At 41.5% G+C, this 14,520-nt stretch overlaps 1 protein-coding gene across 1 annotated transcript in view; it reads right to left on the minus strand.

Annotated features, from left to right (window-relative positions):
• Positions 1-253: 253 nt before the first annotated feature.
• The window catches only part of LOC125462679 (C4b-binding protein alpha chain-like), a 29,977-nt gene continuing 15,710 nt past the window's right edge, over positions 254-14,520 (minus strand). The window contains exons 5-7 of the mRNA XM_059653401.1: positions 13,078-13,263; positions 11,366-11,554; positions 254-687 (exon numbers count right to left, since the gene is read on the minus strand). Coding sequence (XP_059509384.1) covers positions 506-687; positions 11,366-11,554; positions 13,078-13,263 — 557 coding nt within the window. The 3' untranslated portion in view covers positions 254-505. The remainder of the gene's footprint in view (positions 688-11,365; positions 11,555-13,077; positions 13,264-14,520) is intronic.

The following is a 14,520-nucleotide window of genomic DNA, read 5'->3' on the forward strand; positions in this document are numbered from 1 at the left end:
TTTGAGCAGTTACTTTCAAGCTAATGGAAGGGCATAAGAGATCCTATCTGCGTCTGTCATATTACTGCCTTGAATCATTATTAAAATTGTCTTTGTTTTTGTCAAGATTCTGCTCTATGAACTTGCCATAAGCCTAAACGTGGATTGGAAGTTTGTCTTCCTCTGTACTGCAATCACCTGTCTGTGAATTAAACCAAACAGAGTAACAACTTTCAAAAGATCAACCTTTCTGAAATGAAATTAGAGCATTACAAACATATATAAAGTTTTATTTTAAAAAAAACATTCTTTTGCACATTCCTCATTTTTTGTTAAATTCATCCCAACAATTCTATTTAGCCCATATAGAGAAAGACAAATATTTCCAATAACAAATTCTAATATTATGATTAATTAGAACAGATTACATGTATAATTTGAGTTCATTAATGTGATTATGATTTTGATATATAATATTGGATTAGTAATTGAAACTGGTATGATTTTGGTTACAGTTTAGGAAATTTTAAACATTATGGTTTTCATCCATATACTGCTCTGCTTTGTCAAGAAGATCTTCCTTCAGCCGCAGAATATCACTTTCACTTTCAAGAAGCTGATATTTTGCCTTAATTACATTTTCTTCCTTGTTAACGATTTGACGTCCCACTCCAATCATTTGTTTAAAAATGTTGATTGGAGAAATTTCTGCGTAAAGGATTAAAACCTATTATTTGCAGGTTTTGTTAGAATATACAAATATAGTTTTTGCCCTTATACTAAGAGACTTCCCAGGTCATTATAATGCTTTGTTAAGCATACTTTTCAGTATTTATTGTAGACTGCAAATTAAAAATCATTAATTACTTAACAATATAATAATAAGATGGACAACTTGTAACAATATCTTTCTTGACATTGTACTAACTCTAGACATGGCTGCAACACTTACATTTGCCACCACTGCACTACTGGCACATGCCAGGAGTGCTCAATAGGAAAATGGTCCATAGCTGTGATTTTTCTGTTCACTCATTTTAAAATGCAGGCATGAATAATTTAACTTCTAGTTCTAGTAATGCTGGGAATTTTGTTTCCAGCATTGCCAGGACACAATGGAATTCTTTTCTAAACAAAAGTAAGGCAATACAACTCTACAATCCTCCCCAGAAATGTTCTCTACACACACTGAAGACTTGCAGAGGCATGCATAATTCCTATGTTCCTATGTGCTGTCTTACTTTTGGTTCTTTGGCCAATCATACAATGTGTTCTAACAGCCTTCAACCATTCGAACTCTTGACTCCGAACACGTTTATCAAATCACTTTTGGCCTTTTCTGCTCCAATGAGATTGATCCCAAATTATTTAGTCTACGTAACTGCAATTGTTCATTCTAAAACTATTCTAATAAATCCCTTCTGCACCTTCTCAGATGCCTTCTGGTCCTTAAAGCGTGATCACCAGAAATAAATGGACATAAATCTCCAGGCAGAGTAGAATTAGTGTTTAACATTTTTTCATCTTTTTAATGTGCTGTATATTCTAATGTATTTATTCATTATACTGTTCATAACACCCAGACTTCCCCACACATTCTTGACTGCTGTCATAACTTATATTACCATGTTCAAAGATTTGTGAACAAACACAAATTGGTTTCATTTAGCATGTATTACTTCTATATTTTTCCTGTGGAAATGTACTGCTTCACACCTTTCTGCCATATATCCCCACAGTCCACTAGATTGTATTTGTCCTCTTGGAATCTGTTACTATCATCCCCACTGTTTCCTATATTTCTAAGTTCCATGTGATCAGTAAGTTTAAAAATTGGTCCAAATGCCGTTAATGTATATCAAAAACATCTTGTTCTGAACTTTGGGGAACTTACCATAAACATCTAAAGAAAGCAGTCAAAGTTGAATGATATTGTTTGTTCCCAGTGTGCCCTCCTCTACATCAGGGAAGCCAAGCAGAGGCTTGGAGATCGCTTTGTGGAACACCTACAATTAGTTCATGACAAACGACTGCATCTCCCAGTTATGGACCACTTCAACTCCCCATCCCACTCCTTGGATGAAATGTCCATCATGGGCCTCCTGCAGTGCCACAATGATGCCACCTGAAGGCTACAGGAACAGCAACTCATTTTGCTTGGGAGCCCTGCAACCCAATGGTTTCAATGTAGACTTCACAAGCTTCAAAATCTCCCCACTTCCGACCTCATCCCAAGACCAGCCCAGCTCGTCCCCGCCTCTTTGACCTGCCCGTCTTTTCTCCCAATTAAGCAATCCTCCCACCCCACTGACCAACCCCCACCCCCACATCCTACCTACTAGCCTCATCCCTACCTCCTTGACCTGTCTACCTTTCCTTAACTGACCAACCCCCATCTCAATTTGTCACCTACACTCAGCTTTACCAGTTCCATCCCCACCTCCTCGACCCGTCAGTCTTCTCTCCACCTATCTGCTCCTTTGTCCACCTTCCATCATCACCTCCCCCTCTCTCCATTTATTTCAGTCCCCTTCCCCATTTCCGAGAAAGGATCCACACCTGGAACGTCAGCTTTCCTGCTCCTCCGATGCTGCATGTCCTGCTGTGTTCATCAAGCTCTACACCTTGTTAATTCACTGTACATAGAACATTACAGCACAGTACAGGCCCTTCAGCCCTCGATGTTGTGCCGACCTGTCATACCGATCTGAAGCCCATCTAACCTACACTATTCCATGTACGTCCATATGCTTGTCCATAGCATGCTGGTTTCCATCTTTGTACTGCTCCTGTCCCTTTTACCTCATAGGCTTCTCAATAAAATGGAAGCATATATGATGTAAAACGTTATCAACTGCTTTTGGGAGGGTCAATATACACATCAACTGACTGTCATCATCCATTTGGTTACCTCACTGAAACATTCCATTACATGACTCAAACACAATTTTCAATCAGCAGTAAATAATCAGTGTAAAGTCTTGTGATAATAAAATGTGAGGCTGGATGAACACAGCAGGCCAAGCAGCATCTCAGGAGCACAAAAGCTGACGTTTCAAAGTCTTGTGATTGGAATTAAGGACTTGAACTCAAGTTGGAATTTTTGTGAGGCCTTTTGATAATAAGAGCGAACAGGTAGAATGCAGAATTAATTCACAGACTGGAAAAACCTCATTGCAAAAACAAAGTTGTTTTAATGGGATGTTTTAAAATTGGTAAGACCGAAGCAGCTCAAGTCAGAGAGGTGGAGAATTTTTTTGGGCGCATTCAAGATAGGGTTTGGAAGATGCTGTGGGAAGAGCCTTGGTTGGTTACTGAACTGTGTCTTTTAATAATACATACTACTGCCACAGTGCATCAATGGTGAGGGGAATAAATGCTGATTGGGTGTCAATCAATTGCTGTTTTGCCGTGGGTTGTGTCAAGTTTGAGTGTTGCAGCCACAGCACCCAACCAGGCAAGTAAGCAGAGTTCCAATACACTTCTAACTTTTAGCTTGTGTTCGACGGACAGTCAGTGGAGAGACGGGAAGTCATGAAAGCACATTACGTGAATCAATTTATACTCTCCCATCCCTTTTGTTCTGTTTTGGCAACCCCCTTGTCAATGAAATATAACCCATCACGGCTTGGGGACCGCTTTGCAGAACACCTCCGCTCAGTTCGCAACAAACAACTGCACCTCCCAGTCGCAAACCATTTCCACTCCCCCTCCCATTCTCTTGATGACATGTCCATCATGGGCCTCCTGCACTGCCACAATGATGCCACCCGAAGGTTGCAGGAACAGCAACTCATATTCCGCCTGGGAACCCTGCAGCCATATGGTATCAATGTGGACTTCACCAGTTTCAAAATCTCCCCTTCCCCCACTGCATCCCTAAACCAGCCCAGTTCATCCCCTCCCCCCACTGCACCACACAACCAGCCCAGCTCTTCCCCCCCACCCACTGCATCCCAAAACCAGTCCAACCTGTCTCTGCCTCCCTAAAAAAAGGATGAAGGGTCTAGGCCCGAAACGTCAGCTTTTGTGCTCCTGAGATGCTGCTTGGCCTGCTGTGTTCATCCAGCCTCACATTTTATTATCTTGGAATCTCCAGCATCTGCAGTTCCCATTATCTCTGATACTATTTTAACCCCCATCACATTTCTACCACCCTTCCATTTTGAAGGAGTCATATCTGACTGACAATTTTACCTTCCTATCTAACTCTACAAATGGTTCTCGGCTTACTGAGTATTTACATTATGATTTGCTTTTATTTCAAGTCTGGATGGGGTGCACCCAAAGATATTGAAGCAAGCAAGAGTGGAAATTGCAGAAAGATTAACCATAATATTTTAATTTTTTTTCTGGACTCAGGGACAGTGCCATAGGACGGGTGTAAATATTGGAAAGAAGAATTCAGCAATTACACATCACCCAGCTTGACTTTGGTGGTGGAACAACTTCTAGAAACAACTATGAATATAATGAATAATATTTCAGGAAAATATGGATTAATTTAAGAGAACAAACATGGGTTTGCTGAGGGAAATCATGTTTAACTAATATCTGGAGGTTTTTAAAGAGATAACAGAGGGCTGATAAGGAGACCGTTTTGATGTGGTGTATATGGATTTACAAAGGCAATAATACATTGCCACATAAAGAAAGTTATAGTTCATGGAATGAAAAGGACAGCAGGAACATAGGCTGGGTTACCGAAATCAGAGTTTGAGAATTCTACAGCCCAGGAACAGTGAGACCTGGGTGTAAATATGCATTAAAAAGGTAGCAGAACAGGTAAAGAACTAGATTTCATTAACAGGGGCACAGAGCATATCAGCACGGAGGCTGTGCTGAACTTAACATAGGACAAAAAGTTAGACCTCTGCTGAAGTACTGTGTAGGATTCTGGATACAACATTTAAGAGGGTGTGAACACATTGAAACCTTTCTCTGAAATCTCTTCTGCACTCTATTCAGAGGTGAGAAACTTCAGTTATGAGGAAGCTTTGGAGATTCTAAGATAGTCTTCAATAGGGAGAAGGCGGCTATATGGAGAACTGTTGGAAATTTTCAAAATCGTAGAGATCAATTGGAAGAAACTCCTCCTGCTCAAAAACAGGATGCAGAAGCAGTGGACACATTCTACATAGTTATGGAGAAGGAGAGGATTAGGCAAAATGGGAGGATAGTTAATTGGGGAAGAGGAAACTATGACACGATTAGACAAGAGTTAGGAAGCATGGACTGGGAGCAATTGTTCCATGGTAAGGGAACTATAGACATGTTGAGACTGTTTAAGGAACAGTTGTTGCGAGTGATGAGTAAATATGTCCCTCTGGAGACAGGCAAGAAGGGGTAAGATAAGGAATCTTGGATGACGAGAGCGATGGAGCTTCTTGTGAAAAGGAAGAAGGTGGAGGAAGCTAGGGTCAAGTTCAGCTCTAGAGGATTACACGCAGGCAAGGAAGGAGTTCAAAAGTGGTCTGAGGAGAGCCAGGAGGGGGCACGAGAAAGGCTTGGCAGAACAAATCAGGGAAAACAAAGGCAAAGGCATTTTACACTTATGGGAGGAATAAGAGAATGGTCAAAGAAAGAGTAGGGCCAATCAGGGATAGCATAGGGAACTTGTGTGTGGAGCCTGAGGAGGTAGGGGAAGCCCTAAATGAGTTTTTTGCTTCTGTCTTTACGAAAGAAACGAACTTTGTAGTGAATGAAACCTTTGAAGAGCAGGTGTGCATGCTGGAATGGATAGAGATAGGGGAAGCTGATGTGAAAATTTTGTCAAACATTAAGATTGACAAGTCGCCAGGCCCGGACCAGATTTGTCCTTGGCTGCTTTGGGAAGCGAGAAATGCAATTGCTTCGCCACTTGTGAAGATCTTTGCATCCTCGCTCTCCACTGGAGTCGTACCTGAGGACTGGGAAGAGGCAAATGTAATTCCTCTCCTCAAGAAAGGAAATAGGGAAATCCCCAGCAATTACCAGACCAGTAAGTCTCACGTCTGTCATCTGCAAGGTGTTAGAAAGGATTCTGAGGGATAGGATTTATGACCATCTGGAAGACCATGGCTTGATCAAATACAGTCAACACGGCTTTGTGAGGGGTAGGTCATGCCTCACAAACCTTAGAGTTTTTTTGAGGATGTGACTAGAAAAGTTGATGCGGGTTGAGCTGTGGATGTGATGTATATGGACTTCAGTAAGGCATTTGATGAGGTTCCCCATGGTAGGCTCATTCAGAAGATCAGGAGGAATGGGATACAGGTGAACTTAGCTGCTTGGATACAGAATTGGCTGGCCAACAGAAGACAGCGAGTGGTAGTAGAAGGAAAATATTCTGCCTGGAAGTCAGTGGTGAGTGGGGTTCCACAGGGCTCTGACCTTGGGCCTCTACTGTTTGTAATTTTTATTAATGACTTGGATGAGGGGATTGAAGGATGGGTCAGCAAGTTTGCAGACAACACAAAGGTCGTAGGTGTCGTTGACAGTATAGAGGGCTGTTGTAGGCTGCAGCGGGACATTGACAGGATGCAGAGATGGGCCGAGAGGTGGCAGATGGAGTTCAACCTGGATAAATGCGAGGTGATGCATTTTGGAAGGTCGAATTTGAAAGCTGAGTACAGGATTAAGGATAGGATTCTTGGCAGTGTGGAGGAACAGAGGGATTTTGATGTGCAGATACATATAGATCCCTTAAAATGGCCACCCAAGTGGACAGGGTTGTTAAGAAAGCATATGGTGTTTTGGCTTTCATTAACAGGGGGATTGAGTTTAAGAGTCGTGAGATCTTGTTGCAGCTCTATAAAACTTTGGTTAGACCGCACTTGGAATACTGCGTCCAGTTCTGGTCGCCCTATTATAGGAAAGATGTGGATGCTTGGGAGAGGGTTCAGAGGAGCTTTACCAGGATGCTGCCTGGACTGGAGGGCTTATCTTATGGAGAGGTTGACTGAGCTCGGTCTCTTTTCATTGGAGAAAAGGAGGAGGAGAGGGGACCTAATTGAGGTATACAAGATAATGAGAGGCATAGATAGAGTTGATAGCCAGAGACTATTTCCCAGGGCAGAAATGGCTAGCACGAGGGGTCATAGTTTTAAAGCTGGTTGGAGGAAAGTATAGAGGGGACGTCAGAGGTGGGTTCTTTACAGAGAGTTGAGAGAGCATGGAATGCGTTGCCAGCAGCAGTTGTGGAAGCAAGGTCATTGGGGTCATTTAAGAGACTGCTGGACAATCATATGGTCACAGAAATTTGAGGGTGCATACATGAGGATCAATGGTCGGCACAACGTTGTGGGCTGAAGGGCCTGTTCTGTGCTGTACTGTTCTATGTTCTATTAATCAATGGCTGTGAAACTGCACTGGCAGATCATCCTCAAATCAAGGAGTAAAACAAAGACTCTGTTCCAATTATACATAAAAAAAACTTTAACCCCACAAACCAACACCCCACAGCCCTGCACACCACCAACAACCTTGAGCAATTTTGAGGATCTGAGAGGTATGTTATTAAAATAAATATTGTTGCAGATTTGCTCCATTGTTATCTAAAACAGGCCCAAAGAAGCAATAAAAGGTGTTTCTTACAAGCTGCTAATAAGTGCTGCCTCTCCATGATAACTCCGAAGGCCATTAGAACGAGACATTTACAGCAGCCTCCAAAACGACTGGGCATGGATAAGATACAGACTTAAGTTGAGTGGCTGGAGTAATGCCATTGTAAGCTCATCAATCATTAACTGAAAATGCAGGCTGTGGAAAAAGGCATCCTGCACAACTCTACGTACCTCCTGATTATGGGAACATGTTACACCATGATAATTATAAAGTCAAAACAGTCTGTGCATGTATCGAATGGAAGGCCATCGATGACACAGGGTCTTAGGAATCAAAGGAATGTCTCTAACTTCCAGCACTACTCAAAGCTTAGAATTACATGGATCATGTTCAAGTTCTGGAGGTATCGTTATCATCTCAGGTCATACTGAAATAGATCTCCTTTTCTTAATTGCTAACTTAATCTGTTCTGCATTATTGCAAGAGTTTCAAAGTTTAAACTTTGAGTCTTAAGATGTCACTTGCTTGAGCTGGAACATTTTTCTCCTAATACATTAGTTTGCAGTGCCATATGCTGTGAAATGATGCTTGTGCAGAATACTTGCATAATCTCTTGGTAACGTCTAGAAGTCTGCAGTTGTTCTGATGAATGTCTTAGTTATGACTATCATGCTGCTGTAAACCATTTAGCCTGGGTCACAGGCATTTCACAGGATCATCTCAGAACCCCTACAGTGTGGAAGCAGACCATTAACCTGCCTGAGGTTACTAGGCAATGTTGAGGGCAGTTAAACCTAACAGAATTGTTTGAATGCCAAATTACTAAGCAGAACATACAGAAAATATAATACACTTGCACAAATTTTATATTCACTCATGGGACATTTTAGTGACAATTCTGCTGACTATCAAAGTGTGATCAGTAGACTTTCTTGCAGGAGATGGTCATTGCATGCTACATATCCACATAAGCACAACGTGATGTACTCTCAACTTCTGATCATGTTGAGAATCCATTCTGTGTCTCCTTTAACCCTTGTGCTTTACAGGCTGTCTGTGCTTTTAGAGCTCTTATAAAAATCCCAAGACCAAGACCATCCATCCAAATATCACCTTCTTTGACTCAGCTCATAGTCCAGGGACAAACAAACAAAATGGCCATTCAGAACCCCCTTCCATCATTCAGTTAAATTGTGGTTCCATTGTACCTCAGCTTCCAGAATCTGCAGTTTTCTGGAAAGATAGGATTCAAAAAAGTTCATGGAAACCATCACTAATTCTTGCTGTGAAATTTAGAATCAGTGAGGATTAAGCTGCAGATCTCAGATTAGCTACATTCATTTATTTATTGTTGTTTTCCCTACCCTGTCTTTTACCCGAACTTGTGTGGATGGCACAACAGGCCAACATGGTTTATCCCGACAGATCTCCTCACATTTAGATTTTGGCAGTGTTATACTGCTTATGGAATCATTTCTCGAATGTTTTCCTGATGGCCCAATTTAAAAGCAAAAGAAACCAAACCACTAACAGATTTGAGTTCAATAAATGTATCAAAAAAGGAAAATGGTACGCAAAGGCTTTCCATAAAGTGTGCAATATGCCGAATGAGGAAATAACATTACAAATACCAGTTCTTCTCTTGGAGAAATGCTCAGTTGCAATATGACCCGTTTAGCAAGCAAAATACCCACCTTTCAATTCCATCATGGCAGACTTTAACTGTTGTCTCAGAGAAAGAATCTCAGATTGGTGAATAGCTCTTAAATTCTAGACGCTTCGAGCTAATACTGCATCAGTTACTGTCAAAAGTTTCTCACAAGAAATATATACAGTATGTTATCTGTCTCTCATCATTGTGGGGCCTCTCTAATTCAATTGAATTCATTCCTTTATTTTGTCTTGTTCTTATTTGCAATTTTACCTGAAAAAAATTATTGACACTGTGGTTTTTCTTGTATATTTCTTCATAGCTTGAGAGAGTGGTATTCTGGTGAGGGATTAAAAACTGGAAAACCAATGCAATGATCACATTGGATGATCCTTTAGCTGGCCAGCACTTTGTTCTTTAATCTCCCTCTTCCAGGCCTTTTTCACCTCTTTGCAGGAAGCACACAAGTGGTGTATTAGCTGCAAGTTCTCTAAATAAAGGGTAAAATTAAATATGCAGCAACAGGTGAGGGAAAATTAGTTGGCTTCCTTCAGGCATCAGATATTTGACTGGAGAGAAAGACACACCATCTCCCCTTCTGGAAGTCTGAAATTATCGTTCACAAACCTGTCACCTTCCAGTAGACAGCAAGATAGTTGGTGTCAGGCTGATGGCCCTTATCATCCACAACTGTACACAACAGAACAAACAAATCAACCACTTGTTGCTGGGCACATCTCACTTTGTGCACACCCCTTGGTGCCAGTTCATCTGCAGTCTCCCTTACTCTGAACAAAAAGCAGTGCATACTTGACTTAATGGGTATCAGTAACTTGATTTTAAGAAGTCCATCAATTCCTTCCAAAATTCTTGCTTTAAAAACAAACAAGTCCTTTTCACATTTCACTCCTCAAAAATAGCAAAAAACAGAAACGTGCAGGTTTTATAAAGGCTTAGCTAAAAAAAGAGATTAAAGGAGGAGCAACAGTGAATGGTTCATGTGTGGAATGAACTGCCAGAGGGAGTGGTAGATGCAGGTAAAGTTACAACATTTAAGATACTTGCATAAGTATATGAATAGGAAGGGTTTAGAGGGATATGGGCCAAATGCAGGCAAATGAGACTAGTTCAGTTTGGGAACATGGTCAGCATGGACTATTTGGACTGAAGGCTCTGTTTCCATTCTGTACAGCTCTGTGATTGAGTGTCCTAGGAGGAGGAAGATGGCAACAGTTAGATGAGAATTCAAAGCTTTAGATCTGGATATTTGAATTTACTGCCACAAGATTAAAGAATCAGGAGGTCAGAAATGAAAAACCAGGGATTACAAAGGGCTGGAGAAGGCGACAGAGAAAGGGAGGGTCAAGCTTGTGGAGAAAGCAAAAAAAAAATTAATTTTTACACCAGCACCCTCCAAGAACCGGTGTGCTTGGGTTCAAATTGTGCCTTGGATGTTTGCAAATGTTTCAGGACACTGCTCTTTCCTCAGTTGTTTAATATCAATGTAGATCGTGTTACAAAGCTGGGTAGAATAATCGTGAAGTAGAAGGCAGGTACTTAAAATGTGTCATTTCTTAATGAGATTTGCGCTTTGTCTGTATTTGGAAATTCTACAAAAAAAAACGTCTGTACGCAGCAGCTGAAATTGCCAGTACAGACGGCTTCAAAAGTGAAACAAGCGTATCAAAGCCTTACAGGTAGCATGCAAAACAGCAGTCTTAGTGTGATCACATGATGTGGAGCTGGAGGAACACAGCAGGCTGGGCAACATCAGAGGAGCAGGAAAAATGGGTACGGACCCATTTCTGAAGAGGAGTCCAGACACGAAACATCAGCTTTCCTGCTCCTCTGATGTTGCCCGTTGGCTGTGTTCATCCAGCTCTACATCTTGTAATCTGGTTTAATAGAACAGCATGGTGGCACAATAATTGAAATTGTCACCCCTTTGTGATTGCTAGCTTTAGGAGGTGGCATAGTGCTGAGCTCAAGGCTGTAACTTTAGGAATTTTTCCAATGACCTGTGTGTGCCCAAAATCTCAGTAGGGCTCTGACCGCAAATACAGAAACAATTCACTGGCAATCCACCTCCCACCCCCAAAATATCTAACCTCTCATTGAACAGACAGTTCAATTCTGATCTAATTCTACCACACTGACAAGCTGTTTCCTGTTTAAGAGATGGTTACTCACGTGGTTTGCAAGTAGGTGGTGATGGCACGAAGATGTTGTCCTCACTGCATTTAATGATACTCTCACCAACCATTTCAAAACCTTCCTGGCAGCGGAAGACTACCTCGTCCTGATGTTTGTACTTGCGGTGTCCAAATCCGCTTTCAATGTAGCCATTCTCAGGTGTGGCAGGACTGGGACATCCAACAGCTAGGGAAAGAACAATGCTCATTTATACCTTATACTGTATTATGGTGTCCATTTTTCAAAAAGGTCAACAAAAACTTAAAACCAAGCTCATTCTAAAGGCTACAAGAACCTCTTCAGAACTATGCAGTTTAAAATGCCAAAAGATGTCTAATTTGAATAAAACACAAAGAGGTAGGACTGCGCGAGCAAACTCACACCCAGAACCTCAACCTGAGCTACAAATCTTCTCAAAACTCACTAGCTAGGACTGAATCTGAAGTTTATTGGTTGAGCATGCATTGACAGGTTTTCTTGGAAGGATTCTTGCTATGAGATTTCAAGCCATCTCTCACCAAATGTACCTTAATCACTTATCTCATTCCTATGACATTCCTTGTGTCCAATTCTAGCTACATTTCATTATGAAAAGATTTAGGAACATAATTAGGCCATTCGGCCCATTGAATCTGCTCTGCCATCAAATTACGACTGGTGTGTTTCTCATACCCATTCTCCTGCTTTCTCCCCATCACCTTTGATCTAGTTACTAATCAAGGGCCTTTCCATCCATCTTAAGTCCTTCTTTAGGTGCCCAAAACTGCTCTCAGTATTCCAAATGTGGTCTGCGAGATTACGGGCTCTGCAGAAAAACTCACTACTTCAGATATCTACATAAAGACCAGCATCCCTTCCTGTGCAGTTTGAAAGGCTGATGTGCAACCAGACATGTGTTGGTATTCCATGCTTGTCCCTCACCAGCAGTGTAATGGCACAACAGCCACAAAGCAATGCTCCTCACAGCACATAGCTGATAGCAGCTGGGACCAAATTGCTGACACTCCCTTGTACGTATGATGCCATTCTCTTGTCTTCTCACTGTTTACCCACCATGCTGTACAATTTATTTTCTGTAGCTACATCCAATCTAAATGGCACCACCAGTCTGCCCCCAAAGTCCACTGCAGAACAGCATCTGGTCATTGCCTGGCAGAGGAACATTTCAAGGAGGGAAGCAATTGGATAATTTCAAATAGGAAGCATTTATTTACAGTCAGCCAAATGGAATATAAGAAAGCAAAACAGATTGTAGTTCACCCCCACTATGCAAACCAAATGCAGACATCACAACCAGTTTACAAGGCTACAGTCCACGATGGTTTATCGTAACCCTGCTCTCATCTAATGGAGCCAGATTTCAATCAGGTTGTCCTGGTCAAGGAGAACCTCCTCATCCCCAATGTCCTCACCCTCATGGGGCGATTTTTTTCCCCCCCCCCTCAAAGCCCAGGCCATCAACAGAGTGCCTGCATCAATTCTGACAATCCTTTAATAAAGAGAATTTATTCTGGGCAAACAACAAATGTAGCACAGCAAAACATTTAGTTTGTGCACATAGTGCCTCCCTCATTGCCTGGCAGAAAATCACGCACAATTATTTCAGTTCAGTTCAGGGCAAACCAAATTAAGATACTCAAATATCTAAGTAGTAACTTTCCCAGCTCTTGTTGTAATATTCAATTAAAGTAGATCTTGTACCTACGTACCTTTGCACTCAGGTGGTTTGTTGTCCCATGTTCCATCTCCCTGGCAGTTAAGGCATTTTGTGCCAATTAACAAGTAGTCATCATTACACAAATATTCTGCAATCATCCCGTATGTCCACATGTCGCTACTGAATGGTCTTGTAGCTTTGCCATTACTGATAGGTGGAGGATCATCACATGTGACAACTGGAGAAAAAAAAATTGAAAAATTGTTGAACACTCTGAAGACACTGTTGGATCACGTTACCTTTGAGGATGACAGTCAGTCAATTCACGAGTACAGTGGCTTAGTGGTAAGCACCGCTGCTGTACCAAGCCATGGAGCCGGGTTCGATTCTGGCCTTGGGCGACTGTCTGTGTGGAGTTTGCACATTCGCCCCATGTCTGCGTGCATTTCCTCCCGGTGCTCAGATTTCCTCCCACAGTCCAAAGACGTGCAGGCTAGGTGGATTGGCCATGCTAAATTGCCCCTCGTGTTCAGGGATGTGTTGATTAGATGGGTTATAAAAGGGGATGAGTCTGGGTGAGATACTCTAAGGGTTGGTGTGGACTTGAGACAAAGGGCCTGTTTCCACAATATCAGGATTCTACAATCTATCAACTTTTGAGTGTGAATGGCACAAAAGACCAACATGGTTTATCCCGACAGATCTCCTCATAACGTTAGCCACAGATTGTGGCAGTGTTATACTACTCATGGAATCATTTCTATAATGTTTTCCTGATAGCCCAATGGAAAAAAAAACTGAAACCAAACCAATGAACAAATTTGAGTTCATTACTGTGTCATTAAAAGAAGGAATGTGGTACGCAAAGGCTTTCCATAAAGTGTGCAATATGCCGAATGAGGAAATAACGTTACAAATACCAGTTCCTCTCTTAAGAGAAGTGCTCAGTTGCAATATGACCTGTTTAGCAAGCAAAATACCCACCTTTCAATTCCATCATGGCAGACTTTAACTGTTGTCTCAAAGAAAGAGTCTTACAGATTGGTGAACAGCTCAAATTCTAGACGCTGCGAGCTAATACTGCATCAGATACTGACAAAATTTAAACTCACAAGAAGTCAGTATATACAGTATGTTATCTGTCTCTCATCATTGTGGGGCCTCTCTAATTCAATTGAATTCATTCCTTTATTTTGTCTTGTTCTTATTTGCAATTTTACCTGAAAAAATTATTGACACTGTGGTTTTTCTTGTATATTTCTTCATAGCTTGAGAGAGTGGTATTCTGGTGAGGGATTAAAAACTGGAAAACCAATGCAATGATCACATTGGATGATCCTTTAGCTGGCCAGCACTTTGTTCTTTAATCTCCCTCTTCCAGGCCTTTTTCACCTCTTTGCAGGAAGCACACAAGTGGTGTATTAGCTGCAAGTTCTCTAAATAAAGGGTAAAATTAAATATGCAGCAACAGGTGAGGGAAAATTAGTTGGCTTCC

The sequence above is a fragment of the Stegostoma tigrinum genome, chromosome 21 (assembly GCF_030684315.1).
Source record: "Stegostoma tigrinum isolate sSteTig4 chromosome 21, sSteTig4.hap1, whole genome shotgun sequence".
Classification (NCBI taxonomy): domain Eukaryota; kingdom Metazoa; phylum Chordata; class Chondrichthyes; order Orectolobiformes; family Stegostomatidae; genus Stegostoma; species Stegostoma tigrinum.